Source organism: Lissotriton vulgaris, chromosome 6 (genome assembly GCF_964263255.1).
Source record: "Lissotriton vulgaris chromosome 6, aLisVul1.2, whole genome shotgun sequence".
NCBI lineage: Eukaryota > Metazoa > Chordata > Amphibia > Caudata > Salamandridae > Lissotriton > Lissotriton vulgaris.
In genome coordinates, this window is record NC_141694.1 from 1,234,851,389 (window position 1) to 1,234,871,543 (window position 20,155).

At 42.3% G+C, this 20,155-nt stretch overlaps 1 protein-coding gene across 1 annotated transcript in view; it reads right to left on the bottom strand.

The window, feature by feature from the left end:
* LOC147708676 (E3 ubiquitin ligase TRAF3IP2-like) overlaps window positions 1–20,155 on the bottom strand; it is a 264,726-nt gene that overhangs the window by 228,023 nt on the left and 16,548 nt on the right. Inside the window, exon 2 of the mRNA XM_086927333.1 lies at window positions 9,862–10,413. Coding sequence (XP_086783459.1) covers window positions 9,862–10,405 — 544 coding nt within the window. The 5' untranslated portion in view covers window positions 10,406–10,413. The remainder of the gene's footprint in view (window positions 1–9,861; window positions 10,414–20,155) is intronic.

Here is a 20,155-nt window from a genome sequence, read left to right on the forward strand (position 1 = left end):
TTTAAACCGGCTTGAGCATGTGCAATCTTATTTATTAACTTACTTATATATATTTTTTTTAACATATTGTATTATATTCCCGTATGTACATTTTGAAGGTTCATGGTAACCGAAGTAATTTACCTACTACAAAAAAAACAAAAAACAAGTCTACATCCAGTATTGATTCACGATTACCTGTATCTTGTTCAAGACTGAATAAAGTAACCATATTGTCTAAGTCCCTAATAGACAGATGACTATACATTCTATTCTCCTCAAATGCTGCTATCGATTTAGGCTTCACAATATAATACGTATGGAGCTGTAGTAATAGGTAAAGTTTAGTAAATAAAAACAAAACAATGGTAAAATAAATATTGGATGTAGTACAAAAAGATAGGCCATTTGATAGTACAATGATTTCCGGTTTGGTTAAAATGTCGTCAGACAAATTGATAATACTAAATTGATAACAACCAAATTACTATCTTTTATTTGATTTTCTTTTATTTCTTGGCAAGACATTTTAGATATAAATTGATTGACTGCTCCCTGGGTTTTTACTTCTAGGTTTTTTGGTTTCTTTTTATCCTTTCTTGAACCTGAAATCTGATCTTGTTGGGCGAACCCTGACTATCTAACGTGCATTTCCCTGAAATCATCCAGGGCATTCCCACGAACCCGTGTTTGTTTCAATTGTCTGAAGAATCAATTTCTGAGGCTCTAGGTAGGTGTTCTATCAAACAATCTGTTCGCTTGCGCAACCAATTTTTAAATTTTATACAAATATTCATACGTTTCATGACATGTATACACTCTCCCACATTCATAATCAGATTTACATTGTTTCCTTAAACTTTTTAAATCCTGATAGTGCTTCGGATCTTTATAGATTTTGTCACATAACTCAGGGATATCTGTGCCCAATTGAAGAGTTCAATGATGTTTGAGGTTGTTTTATCTCAGAAGTCAATTTCAGTCAAACAATATGTGCATGCTAACCAATGTTTTTATTAATTGCTGTGGGGATTCTCTCAAGTTTATTTCCCAGTCTGTGTACAATGCATAGTTAATTTCAGCATGATTAGTAAAAAAGTTAAGTTGTGGGTCCTCATGTATCACTTTTTACTGTAGGCTAACAACTAATTGAGTCATTAAGTTCGGCACCGTCCTACTTTACTTTGTAATCTGTTTCCAAGAGCCAAGAAGACAATGTTGAGATTCTACAGAGAATTTTTGAGGTCTTTTGATTTGTTTTTTTCTGGTGGGATCACATACCACCGCCCATTCCTTATGCGTCATAGTTTCCGGAACATTGGCATCACATTTATCTTTAGTCATCATTGAAGGTCAAGGTTTTTATTTAATAATACTTTACATAATATAGAGATCTGTGTACACTCCCTACAAGAGCAAGGTTTATGTTAATGTTGTTGCCTCCTCTAGCAAACAGAGGAAAGGCAGCCATTCCTCATGCTAGCTAGTTTGCATAGTGAACTGTCCTGTGCAAACCTTAAACCAGGCCCACACCTCTTCAAAAGCAGGAACTTTAGCCTCAGAAAACAGATCCTTCACTTTCATGGCCCCAACCGAATCACCAAATTCTATTCAATTTCACAGCGACATACATGTATGGCATTTTTTAACTTCCAAGAAAATGTCCTTCAGGTACAATAGAATTGTTCCCTACCGCAATTTCTCAGTGAACCTTCTTTCCGCATGCTTTGGTGTTGAGGCTGAATATCATGATTCATAATAAGGAGTCAGAAGACCTCCCTTACTGGAGTTTAAGCCTTCAACACAACTTCAATAAAGTTCACACCATTTTTCCAAGTCTACAACATCATCTTTATCAAATCCATGTTTTGCACAAATCTGACGTTGCGGTTTCTGCCTGTAAACTGGACAATTATGTCAAGAGAGCTCTTGAAACAACTGCTTTCCTCCAAGACGCATCAGTAATGGAACTGCCCTTGGTGGAAGATCACATGACAGCATGTACATTTTTTGTATCACAGGTAAAGTTATAACGTATCCTCTGGAGGCACGGCTGTATGTTAGCTGGTCTCCCAGTTCACAGGTGATTGCAGAACCAATTACAGAGTCATACAGTGTTATGGACACAATCTGGCGTGATTTACTCCTGAAAACTCGTTGAAGAGATTCCCTGAGTACTTCTTTACATGTAATAGTCAAAGTGGAATCCAGTGGCCTCAGACGGAGAAATTGCGGGTCCTAGAACGTTCCAGGTCTATGATTATCAGTAAAGAAGAACATATTTTCCAACTGGAAGAAGTTGAAAGATGCATTGAATATGCTTAAGGGCCTTCAGTCACAAAGACCAATCAGAGGCCAATGCTTGGCTAAATTTGCAAGAAGGTGACCAAGAAGTATGTGAACAAAAAAAGGGGTCTTCTGTTTGGAGCATCAAGCCGAGACATCCCTTCTGTAGCATGGGGGCAAAAGTAAATGTTTGGTCTCTAGCTGCAGCCTGCACTGCGTATTATGGGAGTTGACAATAGCCAAGTAAATAGGCACTCTGCAAGATATGTCCCTCTCCCTATGAGGATTCTGAGAGCCAGAATGTGTTCAGCATCATCTATCAGAGATCCAAAATCCTGGTTCTGGATCTATATGCAACAGAGGAATTCATCCGACAGTAATTGTTCTGCACAAGTCCTGAATCCTAGCACCTATCCTTCATAAAGCCTAGTGATTAGGTACATGCCTTCCAGCTCATTCCACACTATGCCAAAGATCTAACCAAGAACTTGGAGGAAGAAGCAGATGTGCAGTTAGTAATACCCTACTGGACATGATGGGACGGGGATTCTTTTGCTTTGCTTGACGGTGGCAACATCTATGAAAATGCTCCATTTTCTCCCTCCTTCTGTGTCACTAGAAATAGTTTAATGTCTTTTCAAAATTCAGTATTGAGGTTTAGTAGTTGGAGTTGCAATTCTTGGCCACTGATAGCGAGTTGGCAAAGGAAATTAAGTAATTTTAGTGATTTTCTGCATTGCATAGATATAGGGAGTACTGGAAGGTCATCTAGGGTGATACTTGAAAAAGGGTCTCCTGTGAGATCTTTCTGTCAAATACTTCTTGCAGAATAGGTTCTCATCGGGCCTATCTGTAGCTTCTAGTCATCAAAGGAAGTCAGAAATCCGCTTGATCTGGCAGACTTGTGTGAAATAATTACATGGATGAGTTTTGTGGTACACCTATCTCAAGGGCTCTTCCGCCCACAAGGGGCATTTCTTTAGTGCTAGAAGCTCAGTAAGGACCTTTTGAGCCAATGGAGTCTGTGGATCTAAAGTTGTTTGCCATGAAGCTGAGGTTCTTGGTTTCAATAAAGTCAACAATGCTTGTGGGTGAGTAACGATCTCTGCAGCATACAGAGCCCTTTTTGGAGATGCTTTAGTTTTAGGATTCAAGAAGGTTTCCAGCCAAAAATTGTGTCTACCGGTATGTTTCCTTCAACCCAATATATTATTCTGCTAGCTGTGTGCCATCCATGTTGTCTTCAGATGAAGCAAAGTTGTTTCAATGTAAGTAGGACCGTACTGACATATTTATAGAAATATGTTGGTGTCTGGAAATCGGGATGTATCTTGTTTGCAACAATTGGTGTTTCAGGACAGGGAAGAAAATAATCCACAATAATGACCTATGTTATGTTATATAGAATATCTTCAATAAAGAGAAAACGTGCTGAAAAAATGTTGCATATACTTTATGAGGGATCTCCATTATATCGTTTTTTGTTTCAATTCAAGACAAGATATACACTCTTCGCTGACATGTCAAAGAACAGAATATAACAGAATATGATTGAAAAATTGTTGTTACTGGCGGAGAAGCCCCAGCAATCAAGCTATCACACGAAACAAACAAATATGGCAGCGAATATAAAAATAATACAATGCACAAATCCTGAGTAGACCAAGATCACTGAAGATAAGGGTGAGACTTGACATGAACAATACAGGTCCATTATAGGCATATTCTTTCCCAGTGATGACATGATCCAATGCCTAACACACACAGTGGCAACCTGAGACCACCACACACAGTTCACAACAACATTGCACATGCTAACATTAGGCTCATTTGGCAATTTAATGTGGGCTGAAGCAAGGCGCATTACCAAACCCATGAACAAGACAAGAAATGGAAAATACCAGTGAATAAGAAGTTCGCTCACAATTGAATAAATCATTTGGTACATCACTAGAAGGATATACATATGAGTCTTGAATGTTATTTGTAGCTGTGTAATAATTTACAAGAAATATGTCAACATTTAGGCTAACAGAGTGGCATCTCAGTTCAGTTGCTACCTTTAACATTCAACCCATAATTCTGGACAAAGGTATGCTTTTCTCCAACTTCTTGAAACAAAGAGCCTTTCCTGTCACTATAAATCCCACTCAGGTGCTCAAAGATTGTGCACCTACAGAAAAGCCCTTCTGCCTCAAACATCATAAAGCACTATTTTAACCAAAGACAGTGCTGAACAACTTTGAACACCTGCATCTATTCAAGGCTGTACCTCCACACGTGTTTATGTGGTTCCTAGCAACCTTAATTAATAGTGTTAATAGTGACAGTATTGTCAAATCACATAACTCCCACATGACTCTTAAAAACACTTTGTTTCTCCAAGATAAATACAAGAACTTAGTTGTGGGCCAGCTCACCACCAGCAGGTCTAATACTCCAAAGTCATATGCATGATTATCCTACACAAATCCATACATTGCCTGAAAACAATTCAAAACTATGATGTCAGGCTTGTGGGAAAAACAATAAAACAAGCAATCACATCACTGCAACATGCACAATATTTCAGTGCCCAATAAACCCAAATCAGATAAATGCACATACAGTTCATTTGCTGCATATGTGACCAGCTAAACCAACTCTACACACCCAAATGCAAACCTGCATTCTCCTAACCAGAACATTCCTCCAGCCCTAAAGCATGACTAACTTCAACAGGAGGCCTACATTTTATGTTTTAGGACTAATTCAGTGGCACTTTCGTCCTATACCCATCATAATATGCAACCTTTACTTACTCTGAAAACTTGAGAAAAAGTTATCTATTCCAGCAAACAGTGCACAAAATCCTGGTGATGCCACACTCAAAAGGTGATTGTTTCACATATACATTTTCATTTTTACTATTCAAGATTGTGATAGCAGCCCAGATTTAAAACTCTGTCCAATATATTTCACCATCGCAAGCACTGTGCAAGACTTGTATTATCTTATAAATTAATCCTCTAGTATTTGCACATTCCCAATTGTCCTGTTGTCCATTCTCAAACATAAAAAACCTTCATATAAAATGGTGCAGTAGCACATGGTCCAGCAACATTCCATTAACAAGTATGGCTGTTTGCTAAGGTCTGTGAATGCAAAGGAGCATGTTGTAGTATAATGCTATATAATATATGTCAGGAGGCGAAAGCTAAGACCATTGGCTCACGGAAATCTAGACAGTTTGAATGCAATAAGTGTTTAATGCAGTGATCAAGTGAATGCAATTAAAACTTGGTGTTGTCCACTATAGCTTGGGAGGCCTCTATCTTCAAGCGGAAAGATGTGGCCAAACCAAAACATTTAGAGTTCTCCACCAGGTTGATGGCTTTTTTCCATTGAATCCACTTCAGTAATAAGAAGTGATAGTGATTGAACACCAGGGAGATTTTTGCAATTTCCTGCTCAGCACTGCTGTTGTGCACTAGGTAGATCTTGAAAGGAAAAGCTGACTGACATGGCATTAGAAGGGCTGTACTAAATAAAGAGACATTCTGGCATTTCAACCACGTGTACCTTGTCCAGTGAGAAGATTTTGCTGACGATAGAGCCAGCAGATCCACAAACTCCACATGAGGCATTGGAAGCATGCGGTGGGCATGTGGGAAGTCCAAAACTGTATCCATATTTCCCATTAACTACACTCTCTAAATAAGCCCTTTATCTTATGCCCACTGCTACTGCATAGTCCGCTAGGGTTTTAGTTTAATCATTGTTGTTTTCCATTCTTAAATGTTGATCTCCAGAAAAGCGCTGAACATGTACCCCTTAAGTTATTTCACAGTGATTTTGCTATTTTTTAGGCCTCGGCTAGACAATGCTTGAGCTGTCTCTTCGAGACATGTTGTATATACTTTGTGGGCTTACAGCTCGCTCATTGATTTTTTATGTGTTTATTTCAGTGTCCTTTAAAAATCCTTGCTTTCAAGCGATTTTTCTGTCCTATTTGTCCCTCCTTTTCATCGGTTGTTCACTCCCATGGAGCAGTTCTGCATTACTTGTAGCCTTAGACTTGTACCATTTTAGCAACTATTTCTGGGACTTCTTTTTCCTTGTTGCTCCGAGCACTTTTTGAGTCGGAGACTATGTTGTTGTCTCCTCCAAGCTTGTTGTCATCCTCCTTCCCTGCCTGCCTGCAGTTACTTATTTTTAATTATATTATGTAAATCACATCATCACCCCGTGCCATGCCCCCACTACCACCTCCCGTAGGTTGCTGCTAGCATTTTATTGCATCTTCCTTAATCTCCCTGTGCTGTACCCCCACCACCACCTCCCATGTATTGCTGCTTGCCACGATAAACCCCTCCTCCCCACGACATTGTTTCAAACATTTTCTTAATAAGCAATTACTCTTTTTTCATTCTGCCCTTTGCCCTCTGTGGCATGAGCCTGTGTCACCTCTTTAAGTATACACAGCACGCTATGATAGTAAGGCTCAGTTTATTCTTCCTGGTGATGCAGGTACATCACCGAACAATATTCTTGTAGAGAACCATAGACTTCTGGTACACACCAGCGGCAGGGAGAAGGAATGTTTAGGGTCATTGGAGTGATGAACCTTTTGATGCAAGTGTGACAACAAAGGACATCACCCCCTCTACCTGACCAGCCCACCAGTATCCCCTAAAGTCAAGGGGTTTCTACGAGAATTATTTGAAAAAAAACAGGTAGGACTCACTATAGTGAGTATATTGTTTGGTTATGCACCTGCATCACCAGGAATAATAAAATGAGCCTCGGGAGATCTTCATTGGGATCCTTGAGCCCTGAGGAATGCCCCAGACCAGATAGGCTAATTATTGAGGGGCGAAACATGTTGGTGACTAGCAGATGGGTCTGAGCCATTGAGCTCTACCAACCCGCCGACCTGAGTGTTTTTAGTCATACCTAAAGTCCTCAAGAATAAAGGTGACAGCCGAGAAACTTTGAGGGATTTTTAGATTTTCTGGATCCCGCCTTATTTAGTAAGCTTTATGTAAGAATTCCCTCCTATCGCCAAGTCTTCGCAGAGGTCAAGTCTACACATCTGATCGGGGTGGGGAGAGGATGCCGATGATGAAGCTTGACACTATTATGTGTGTGAGACATCCTCTTCCACTAAGGATGGCCTTCCCATTCAACTCTGACCTCCACTGAATTTAATGCCATCAAATGACCCCTTTGGTAACTTAGCCCATGGTTGTCTCCATGTAGCTGTGATTTTCCCCGCAGGCACCCTACTTATATGTGATATATGGGAACCCTAAGAAATAATACACTGTACCTCAAAACACCTTCTACCGCCCCCTCCACGCACATATACTACATGTACAGGTACCCTAGCTACAGTCTACTGCCTCCCTACTCCTGGATACTGAATGGACAGCACCCAAGAAACTGTCTCCTGCTACCTAGAAAACAAGACTACCCCATAACTTCACTACTTCATGTATAGTCCCTAAAATGCTTCCTACTAAAGAAGACCGTCCCCTACCTCCTGACAACACAGTCTCTTAACTCTCAATACCTCACGCACAACACCCCAAGCTACAGACTACAGCTCCACATAAAAAGAAACCTTACCTCCCTAGAATACAGTGCACTGTTCCCTAACCCAGTATGGCACGGGAAGTCCTAGGGGACTCTATTTCGTGCGACCCCCACACTGCATGCACAGCCCCTCGATCAGAGTACTGCCTCTGAAAGGCTACACTGACTCTATCGACAGAATAATTCGCACCAGGGCACAATGTTCTGTCTGTACTAGATTCAATCCTCTTACCCAAGGTAAAAGTACACTACCTTTCCTAAGTACTACATTGTCATAGGACACGTGACCCCTCGTTTCAGTTGCCCTTAACTCACTTGTTCTCACCCCATCCTGAAATAGTTACAAAACACAGAATGACGTCATAACGGGCTTGTTGGCTACTAATTAAACAGGATGAGGGAAGGGCTTGTTTCAATTCATTGGATGGTCATTGTAAAGCGCCACAGGCCACCAACTGCCCTGCTAAAAGCTGGAGTGCATCTGTATAGTAAACGTTTTGTGGTGTAGAATACAGCGCACAGTACATATGCAAGCACATGATTTGTTGTGGTGCATAATTACAGATTAAAAGCAAATGATCAGCAAAAGGCTTATCGCAAGATAAAATAAACAAAGCTATTTTCAACAAATAGCACTCCTCCTTTGACATGTAGGTTTGGTAAATGCTGATATCAGCACCCAAGTAAATTTACATTTTGAAAACAGCAACCGACCAGGGGCACCAATGAGCCACTTTGCTTGTGTAGGGTCCGTAAGCCCCGCACGAAACATAACAACAACACTGGTAATAAAATAATAAAATACTATTAAAGTGGATATATCCAAGTACTGCAAGAATTTGTTTTTGTTACACAAATTAGCAGGATTAGTTTATCAACCTCAGAAAGTCCAAAGGCCAAGTTAGCCATGCCAGGATCCGGCCACGTGACCCAGTGATAACAGTACAGGGGCCTAATAAGCTGGCTTACCACTTTATTGCAATGACCTTGACATCTAGGTTTGTCGTTGAAAATCCAGTTAACTCACTAGAAAGGAGGTATGGTCAGATATACAATTTTTACGTCAAACCAGATAGACACAACAGTGAACCACAAAACACCATGTAGCAGGAAGGGGGAATAAATTTAATAAACGATTCCTAAATTTGATTCTACCCATTGAATGATCTTTGCATTTTGATGATTGTAGGCCGTAATTCTTAACCAGTCGGACAGCTCAGTGAGCTGAGTGCCTGCAGCACGCATGTGTGTGGAACATACAAGTCATAAGTATGAATTATGCTAAGACAGACAGTACCTTCTGTTCTTGAGCGGTGAATAAAATAAGTACCATTTTTTACTAATTAAATTTTAGTAGGTCTTATTAAAGGGATTGGCATATTTATTATTTTGTTTTGCTCCCTATCAAAGGTAAATTTAATTTGGAATGCTTTGTTCATGTGTGCCAGTAGTTACACAAAGGAGTAAAGGTGCATCAGCTGCCGGCACTTGGGTGGTGCATCTGCCTGGGGAATACTTTCCATCTGGCCATGCAATGTTGAAACATATTGACATTGACAAAGCCAATAGCTCTCGCATTGCTGAGACCGATTGGCTTTGCCAATGCTTGTTTAGCTTATACGCATAGTCAGTTCCCTCACATGACATATACTGCACCTTGTGGCATACCACTGATGAGAGGACTACAGCACAATACTTGACACTGCTAAGTGAAATCTTAACCTCGAAGAAGCATTACTGTTTTTATTAAACAATGTTATAAGACGACATATGTTCAAATAAGTGAACCAGAGTCAAGAGGCACATTATATACACACATACAACAAGAACACATATTATAAATATTTCAATACAACTAGGTAAAAACAAGAAAACATAATTTGATACTTCTTAGGCGAGTCAATATCATCAGCTTCAATAATAAACATAGTTTGGACCAAAATTGCCTGCATTTTACATTTTTACCATGGAGCATGGTACTGCCTAAAGCAGCTGTCTAGTCATCAAGAAAGTACTTACATAACATTTGTAGGCGTGGGTCAACAGGACAGGAGCAGAGTGGATACCTTTCCGGTTCGGTGGACCTTAAGGAGCACGGAGGTTCAAGCTGATTAATTGCGAGTGGATCCTGAGGTTGTGAACCATAGCCAGTATCTTTACTTTGCATGTGTAGCTTTTGGCTACTACCTGGAGGCTCACAGGGCTGTAAATTATCCATGTTGGGCTCTCGAGAAACATTCTCAATACTTTTGTTTGACTGCATTGAATTATGTCCAGCATCAAAGGAACCTGGGGAGAACCAGCCAGCATCCCGACGCTGGGTACGCATCAATATATTATAGTCCATGGAGTGTGAGTGTGCTTCGCCACCTCCGCTGTAAGGACGGGAGTCTGAAAACACTGAATCTGAATTTCCTGGATGAAATCTGTCACGATGTTGGCCCAGGTTGGCATGATGTGATATATGGCCAGATTCTCTACCTTTCACAACTTCATTTTTGTAATTGCGATTTTCCAGACAGACCTGAGATTCATCATTCTCTTCAGGTAGACTTTTACTCATTTTAGTAGCTGAAAAACAAATTGACAAAACATGAGGATACTGATAAAATGAAGGCTTTGTGGAGCTGTGCAAACGTTTTTGAAAAGAGAAGCAGAGAGAGAGAGAGAGAGATTGAGGGTGAGAGAGGGAGAATAGAGGGTAGTGAAAGAGAGGAGCAAGAGAAAGAGCTAGAGTGAGCGCCAGTGTGTGCCCGAGTCTATGTGTGCTTGTGAGTTGTGGTGCATCTGATCAAACCACCACAGCTTTAATGTTGGATTCCACGTATCATTGGAGTCAGGGAGGTGTGGAGAGTTTTGATGATGCCAAGGCTAACCCCAATGCCCACATGAAATACTGGCAGTATTTAATGTCTATTCTAGTAATAATACAAATGAAAAAGTCTACACTGCTGTAACCTCCAGAGAAGTTTGTTTATTTGCTCAGCAAAGAAAACATTTAGCTGGAGACTATATTTTAAACAGCACAAAAGGTACCTTAAAGAGTAAAAAAAGTGCAACGTTGAGCGGACAGTGATGTTATGTTATGCATCTTGGTTGGTAACGTTTGCTTCAAGGAGCTATAGCACACTTTATACACTTTGGTACTGCACTAGGTCACTTTCTTTGATGCTTTGGTACGAGAAAGCAGGGCAGCTGCCGTAGCGCACAAGCCCTGTGTCCTCTTTAGTTTACAGACCGCAGAGAGCACCTACCAGCAGAAAAGCCTATGCGAAGATCTCTTTGATAAGCGAAGGAGTGTGGTGCTGACAATAGTGACTTTATATGGGTTGGGGCTATAGGTTGCAGTGTCTGCATTTTGCAAAATCAGAGGATGTGAAACAGCAAAATGACTTTTTGTTATGCAATAAACCCATTTTTCGATGCGGTAGGTGGTTGTCAAATCGCAAAATGGGTTTTGAAATGCATATTGTATGCCTATTTGAAATGAGTGTGTTTAGGGCATCCCTTCCAAACTACAATTCAGAATGCAGTCTGTCAATGTTTCTCAACCTTAATATGGTCGCAAAACTTTGAAAAGTTACTAATTCCCAAGTTACTGCAGTAACCTATATGCAAAAGCAAAGGGGCAACCGTATGATTCCTTCCCCTTTGTGAATGTTTAAACAAAGTGTGTTGCTAATAAGAACTCTCAAGAATTCTTTAAAAAAATCTTTTTTTTTAAAGCAGCTGTTTCCTTTAAGGAAAAAGAGCGCCATTTCATTTAAAAAAAATATATATTTAAAAAGTGATCAACGACATGATGGCCTACTGACCACAAAGGGCCCCTATGGCCATCTTATATGGTCGCAATGTTTTGTGACCATATAAGATTACCACCAACAGGAGTGAGTTGCAATTTACAACCTGCCTCATCAATAGTAATGAGGTAGGTCGGATTGCAGCTCTCACTGCATGGACATTTTGGAAACCGACATCAGTATATTGGTTGGTCCACAAAATTTGATTGCATTACTACAATGTTGGTGCGGAGTTTGCAACTACTTTTTGCTAATGGAGTATTTGTATATCTGGCTCATAGTTTTTGAAGTTCTGCATCTATCACTTCTGAGTGACATAGCACAGTTCAAGTACTTAAGCAGTGAATCAGATCTCTTTGATGCTATGACGGAGGAAGTGGATCATCTTTTGTGCCTCATAAACCTTCCATGCTGATTCAGTAACAGAGGGAATACACCCACCAGGTCTAAATCAGCAGAGAAGCTGACCAGGGCTGGACTGGGAACCGAAACCGGCCCAGGCAAACTGCTTGGCCCGACCCTGGGAGTGGGACCGATATTGACAGCCCCCATAACAAATACGGCCCCCCAGAGGCCCAAAACCGGCCTCCATCCTGTCGGCCCACCGGGGGAACACCCGGTGCCTGCTTCTGCCAGTCCGGGCCAGAAGCAGACATGTTTATTCAGTAAGTGTCAGTGTGTTAGGCTTAACAAATGGGTCACTGAGCTGAGGGTGTTGGGCAGCAAACTGTGGGCCTGATATAGAGTTTGGTAGATGGGATACTCCATCACAAATATGACAGATATATCAAGTGTTATGTATTACAAGTGCCAAGAGATATAATGAATATGTAATATGGTGGACAGGATTTCCATCATCATGTGATAGCGTGATCCCGTCTGTCACACTCTAAATAAGGCTCTTTGTCTGTTAAACAGTAAATGTAAATCAACAAAGATTTCAACAGACCAAACGAGATCCCACCGTACTAATCCAAATCAGTTAAATGAAGACAAAATAGGAAGTGACAAATATCGAGCCCAACTATTATTATGTGTGCTTGCCAATAGTTTTGAATGAATAGTTTACAACCTATAACATGGCTAATTATTTACATATTGCTCTTCAGAAATGGAGTTTTTATTATTTGTAAATTGGTTGTTCTGGAGTGTTTATTTTAAAACTGAAGAGCTAAAACCTGTCAGCGGAAAACAATCACAGGTTTCATTTGAGAGGTGTGTGAGTTTGAGATGAGTAACCAGATTTTTAAATTATGAACTTATTTAGACTCATTGCAAAATGTCAGTTCTGATGTAATGTTAACTAAAAAGATTTAAAAAAAATACAGATGATAAAAGTTTCAATTAAGAATTCAAGCAACAAAGCTTACATTATAGCAACAAGTTGTTTAGAAGAGTTGCAGCGAGTTAATACCCTGAGATGATACATTATTTATCCAACATTATTTATTATTTGCCATGTCTTTGAAAATATGTCCCTGGTACATAAAGTATCAATTGACACATCTTTCTATTTTGATTCTAAAATCATCATGATTTGCAGTTGAAAACCAAAATGCAAACAATATAAATTAGGCAACCTAAAGAATAAATAGATCTCTCATATAATATGTATTTGTCCAGGACCGCCTGATAACATTAACAAGTCTCTTATGAATACACCTAGGGAAACAGACTTAATTCTGTTGCAGAAGCTGTAAGGCCTTATAAGTCTATATTTACTAATCTACATTGTGCATGTACCGTTCACTTATTTTTTTTTTTTCTTTTTTTTTTTTTATTGTCCTCATTTTCGCCCTTGGTAATCAACTAGTAGCATGTGGAAGCGATCTTACTGTCTCAGATATACTGGAAGGAGCTCCGGGGTATGCCGCTCTAATTGCTCCACAGCAAGTAGAATCATAATCCAACATAGCCACATTGAATAACCATATGGGACCCATGCTGCGTTCATATACCCATCGTGCTGGAATATATCGGGTATAGTCAAATGGAGAAAGAAGAGGATGCCAAGCAGCGTAATCATTTGACCTTGGGGAAAAACAAACAAAAAAAAAAAAAAAACCCCAAGATCAACCATAGCTTTTTACCAACCATAGCTCTTTACCAATTTAGAAAACTCCAAAATTTTCTCTTGTTTTGATTTCCTGCTCTTAAGAGGTCCATCTTTGATGTTTGTAGAACTGACCTTTTCCAATCCAGCAATGTTGGAGGTGAGGGATCCTTCCATTTTTTACATATTTCCCTTCTTGCCAACAAAATACAAAAAAAAGTAAATTTTTTGCTGGACCAGTAAACTCTGGTGAAATTCCAAAAATAACAAGGGCAGGTTTCAAAATTAGTGGAGATCTCAACGAGGTAGATATTGAACTCAAAACGGAGTCCCAAAATGATGTTAGCAATGGGCATTCCAAGAACATGTGTAAGTCCGAGGCCTCTGCCAAACCGCATTTAGGGCAAAAAACCTGCGTGTTGTCTATAAACTTTGACAGGCGTTGGGGCGAATAGTAGGCCCTATGCAGTGTGAACAGATGATTTCGGCGTAACCACGATGGTTTTACTATGTTCCACAAGATTTTAAATGACTCATACCACATATTCTCAACACTAATGCCAGTCATATGTGTGGACCATAACTGATCAAAACATAACAGATCAAAAAGGATTTGTAAAGGGGCGTCAGTTATATGAACTGACATATGACCTTATAGGTGCTATCGATATGGCGACAGTGACATCACTACCTTTAGCTGTAATGACCTTAGATGCCACTAAGGCATTTGATAGAGTAAATTGGGTGTATCTATCAGAAGTACTGGAAAAATTCAATTTAGGTAGCAAATTTAGACGCACAATCAAACTCTTGTATAAGAACCCATCAGCATCCTTACTTGTCAATGGTGAACTATCGGACCCTTTTAATATCACTCGGGGAACCCGACAGGGATGTCCCCTTTCCCCACTCCTATTTGATCTCTATATAGAACCTTTTGCACAAAAAATTCGAGATAATAGTAATATCAAGTCCTTTGTGTTTGAAGGGTGGGAGAGGAAGGTCGCTTTATATGCAGATGACCTTCTCATTTTTACATCTGAGTTAAGATCAGCTTTTCCAACACTAATTACCTTGGCTGAAGAGTTTGGAGCAGTATCAGGGTATGAGGTTAATGCAGCCAAGACAGACATTATGGTCTGGAATGATCCTGTACCTGTGGTAGGGGTCCAGACAAGTTCAGTTCTTCGATACTTAGGATTGAATATTTACCAAAACATAGACGAGATTGTTCCAGCAAATTTTTCGCTTATATCTAAAGAATGTCGTAGGCAAATGAAATCATGGTCCAACCTACCGTTATCTTTATTGGGTAGATCCAATTTAGTGAAAATGATGATTTTACCTAAGATCACATTTTTATTTAATACCATCCCCCTTTTTTTTTATCCCAAAATGATATCCAAATTACAAAGCGATATACGTTCTTTTATCTGGAATAACCATAACCCAAGAATCTCATGGAAAAAGATCAGGCGCCGTAGAGAGAAGGGAGGTTTAGCTGCACCCGATTTACAACTTTATGGGTGGGCTTTTCAAATGTCCCATCTTAGGATGCTATTAAAATCCCCTATAAACTTGGCTTGTGGACACATGTTTGCAGCACTACTAAGAGGAGAAAAAGTGGCTGACCATGAATTTTTGTTTAAATTTGGGGATCCAAAGTTTTTTAAGAAAATAAAATTAAAGGTGCTTAGGGATGCATGCAGAACATGGGTTAAACTTAGATGTACCCTTAAAATTGACTATTATTCTGCTAAAGCCCCACTTTGGAACTCTCCTGGCTCTCCGAGCTGGTTACTGGATAGTCTTGCAATACCATTACGTGAGGCGGGCTTGATAACTTGGGGGGACATCTTTATTGAAGGAAGTTTACTACCATGGGAGATTCTATGTTCAAAAGTGGGGCCTAGGCTCTCTAGGTTTAAATATCTTCAAATCCAAGGTTGGGCAAATGCAAGGTCCCGTGTTAAAGGTAGATTTGCAATAGGAAATGATAGTACATTAGTGTCACTACTAACGGATAAACCCCCATTTCAGAAAGAAGTCTCATCATGGTATAATATATTACTAGATGAAGTAGAGGGTGAGTTCCTAGTACCGTTCACTTATTAAATATTGCTTTAAAAAAGTACAATATTTCTTCTGTCCTGGAACCTCAATGGTCTCCTTGATCACCTCAAGCGCACGGCGGTGCTTCGCTACGCGCAGCGTCTTGGGTCGAAGTCCTGCTACTGCAAGAGACACATTTATTGGGTAATCGCTGCCCCTTTTTAACACGCTATGGCTACGACAGGGTTTGGCTCTCGGGCTTTACACATGGGTCCCGGGGAGTTGCGATCCTGGTACAGCGCTCCCTTCCCTTCGTGGCGACATACGTCATCCATGATGACCAGGGCTCCTTTCTGCCCATATCCGGTACACTGAATGGTATATCCCTTAACCTGGTGTCCTTATACTCCCCTCCTTTGTGGCTGGCCGCGACCCTTGGAGCAGCGGTCGGGTTTCTGACCTCCTTGCCTCCGGGCTCCACCTTCCTGGGGGGTAACTTCAACGCGGTCACTTCCTTGGACCTAGACTTGTCCGGGACTCTTTCCCATGGTAGACTGGCGCAGGCGAAACATTTAATGAGCTGGGCCGAATCCCTAGGCCTTTGTGATGCATGGCGTTCGTGGAACCCGCGAACTAAACAATTCACCCACACTTCGGCCGCACACCATACACACGCGCGCATAGACAGCATTTACATCCCCTCGACTGATTGCCTTCGGCTCCAGGATGTTGCGATCCTCCCAAGAGGTATATCTGACCACTCCCCGGTTATGCTCTCCGTAGGTCCCCCCCTGTCACTATGCGTCAAACCTGGAGGTTGAACACGTGGTACCTCTAGGACAGAGATTTCCGGAAAGTGGTGGGGCAGGAGCTCAGACACTACTTCCATACCAACGAGGGGGCAGTGTCGTCACCGGGTACTCTGTGGGAGGCGGGCAAGGCCACGATTCCCGGAGTGGCCAAAGGGCAACTCAATGCTCAGCGGCGTGCGAGGTTGGACAAGCTTACTTCATGCGAGGCGCAGGCCTTACGTCTTGAGCGGTCCTTTGCCCAAAATCCTGACGCCTCCGATATGAGGCTCCTCGCCCACGCGCATGAGGAGATTCGACAATTGTCGATGGACGCGGCCAAACTCCTCTGGCGATCCTCCATCGCTAGGGTGTACAGATGGGGTGATAAGAACGACTACCTCCTCCACAGATTGCCCACGTACCCTAGAGCGAACCGTATAATCCCTGAGATCATAGACCACAACGGCTCTGTATGTAACTCATCCGCCTGTATGGCCCAGGCCTTCGCTCGATATTACCGCCAGCTCTACAGGGCTCGGACTCCCTCCCTGTCTCTCTCAGGCATGCTGCGGGCAGGGAACAGTCGGCTCCCCCACTTGGACTTGACAGTGCAGGCGGACCTGGACCGCCCTATCTCCCGTGACGAGATTGGGTGAGCGATTGCCCTTGTCTCTTCCGGCAAAACACCAGATCCGGATGGTCTCCCTCAGGAGTTCTATACCCTGTTCCGCGAGACGTTGACTCCACACCTTGCCCATCTTTTCCACGAAGCAGTGGAAAAGGCTTCCTTCCCGCCGGAGACTGACATGGCCACCATTGGGGTCCTGCCTAAATCCCAGCCACCTTCGCCTCGGTGCACGGATTACCGTCCCATCTCGCTGATTAACACAGAACTAAAACTGTAGGCCACGATACTTGCCAGACTCAAACCCCATTTGCACACTGTCACAGGGCAAGGAGGAGGACGTAGACAGACAAAGTGAATTGCAAGGATTTTTATTTGAAATGCAAGGGAGTTTCTGTCCGGTCTGTTACTTCACAGTCCTACGGGGATATGAACCACACAAAGTCTCTTGTTGGTGAGGGGATCCAGGAACTTTCTTCTCTTAACCCCGGTTCCCTGCGGGAGGTAGCGGCTGACATTAAGGATCACAGTGACCCGCTTGTCCTTGGTCGTCTCCGGTCCAGGTGGTGGGAATAGAAACAAAAGAAATAGAGGCCTTTAGTTTCAGGCACAATGTTTGTTTAGGGTTTCAGAAGGGTTGTGAGGGACCACCCAGGTCCTATGGCGTGTGGAGGGGATGGAAAACCGACACCGGGAATAACGAGGAACAAGCTACCCCGAGGAATCCCCGCCTTCTCCACCCATACATAGATGATCCTCCCTCTTCCCAGGGCCCAGGAGTCGCAAATGCACCTGTTGGAGCCACGTTCCTATGTGGACGTGGCGGGGCGAAATGCAATGTTGGCCTCCCGGCTCCGGTGGTCTCTCCAGAGCGTCTTCCGGTGTCCTGTAGCACTGCTCGGATCTTGCGGCCTCAGCGTCTGGATCCACAACCGCTGATGCTTCCTGTTTCTCCTCGCGCTCGTCTTCATTGGCTGTCGTGGTTTTGGCTTCTGTCGTCACACTGGGCCCCGCCTCCAAGGCCAGATCAGAGACTGGTTCCTGGTCCTAGTTAAAGGGCCAGTAACCCGAAGGCCATTCGAGGTCGTCTCCGGGGCTAGCGGCTTCATAGGGCTGAGAAGACAAAAAAGGGAGGTTCAAGGGGGAAGATAGAGGAAGAAGCCGGTCCAGACCTTCCGACTTCTGACACACACGCTGGTCCACCCAGACCAATGTGGGTTCATGCCCTCCCAGGGTACCCGTCATTGTTTGCTGAGGCTCCACTCAGCCCTGGCCTACCGCAATCTGCTCACCCCTTACCTCACACTCCTTCTGGTGGATTTTGAGAAAGCCTTTGACTCGGTGGATAGGGGGTTTCTGGACGACGTCCTGGTGGAAATGGGCTTCGGACTCCGCTTTCGTGGACTCGTACGCATCTTGTATGCTCACCTGAGGGCTTGCGTCCTGGTAAACGGGGTCCTATCGGAACCCTTCCAGATCTGCAGGGGAACAAGGCAAGGTTGCCCCCTCTCTCCCCTGCTCTTTGCGCTGGTGATGGAGCCCCTAGCAGCCCTGATACGCTCCTGCGGTCATTTGCGGGGTTGGGAATGGCCCAAAACCGAAGAGGACAAAATCGCCCTTTACGCGGACGTCTTGATTTACCTGGTGGACCCTACGAGTTCGGGCCCCCACTGCCTCCGGATCCTCTGGTCGTTTGAGCAAGCCTCGGGTCTCCGGCTCAATCCCGGTAAGTCGGTCTTGGTCCCCCTCCACATCTCTAGGGAGTGCTTTGAGTACCACTCCGCCGACAGTCGTTTAAGGAATGCATGAAGTGCATGCTTTGCTCCTGCCTCAAAGCTGGATCTTGTTGATCTGATGTTGCACTACTTCTGTGCATGCTTATGTCATCATGCAAAGGTGCAATTTTGGATTAAGTAAATATGCATTTTGGTGCATGCTGATCTTTAGACACACTGTGTCAGAGCTCCTTTTCGTGCATTTCTGATGCGTACGCGATGATGCACACACCTCATCATTTGTCAAGATTATTATTGTGCTTCAATGAACAAGTCTATTTCATTGATAAACTTTGAGCATTCTCTGTGATACGCTCATCTTTTTCTTGTATTCTAGGGGTAAGTTGTTCCAAAGCATTCTTTGTCAATTCACCTGACAAGCCAACTGTGGGGTTTGAATAACGCAGTTTCACTATGGATGCATATAGCCACATTATTGCTCCACCTCTTTTTTTTCCATCTCAAGAAGGTGGTCCATCAATTGAAAAAGAGGTTTGGGTGGGGACGTTTGAAAATGACATCACTTCTTTGGATGGTTTTATTCCTGTCAGTGTTATTGTTAAGTGGTCTGGGTAAGAAAAGGCAGCATATTTTTTAATATTTGACTATTACCTTGGGACCAAATGGTCAACCACTTGATAACAGAAGCATTTAGATGCCTCGAAACCATAATTGCGGAAGAAGTCGATTTGATTATGGGTAGAAATATGTTTTACATGCAAGCGCATAATAAGAGTTAATCCGTGGCTACGTTTGTAGCCAGACTCAGAGAACTAGCGGAGAAGTGTTGCTTTGGAGTAACGACTGAAGAACTAATTTTTGATCAAATTATAGTTCAGTGATGGAGTCAAAAGATCCAAGAGCGTTTTTGGGTAGCTAAAGACTTAAAAGATGCTATAGACATTGCTACAGTGGTGGAATAGTCAGAGTACTGTATGAAGGTGATGAGTACAAAAGATAGAGGGGGGAGTGAAATGACCCTTACTGAGACAAATAAGAATGCTAGATCAGATGGTAATGCCGTACTCAAGTCCAACAACAACAGTAGGAAATGTGGCCATAAAGGAAGCTTTGCAAGTCTGTGCAAGGAGAGAAATAAGAACAGGGTTGGTGCTGTGTATGCTCACAGGAAGGTCAATGGAGATCAAGGTTTGAGTGTTGAAGATACTCGTGTTGAAAATGGTAGGATGTGCAGACAATGAGATTTGTTTGCTATT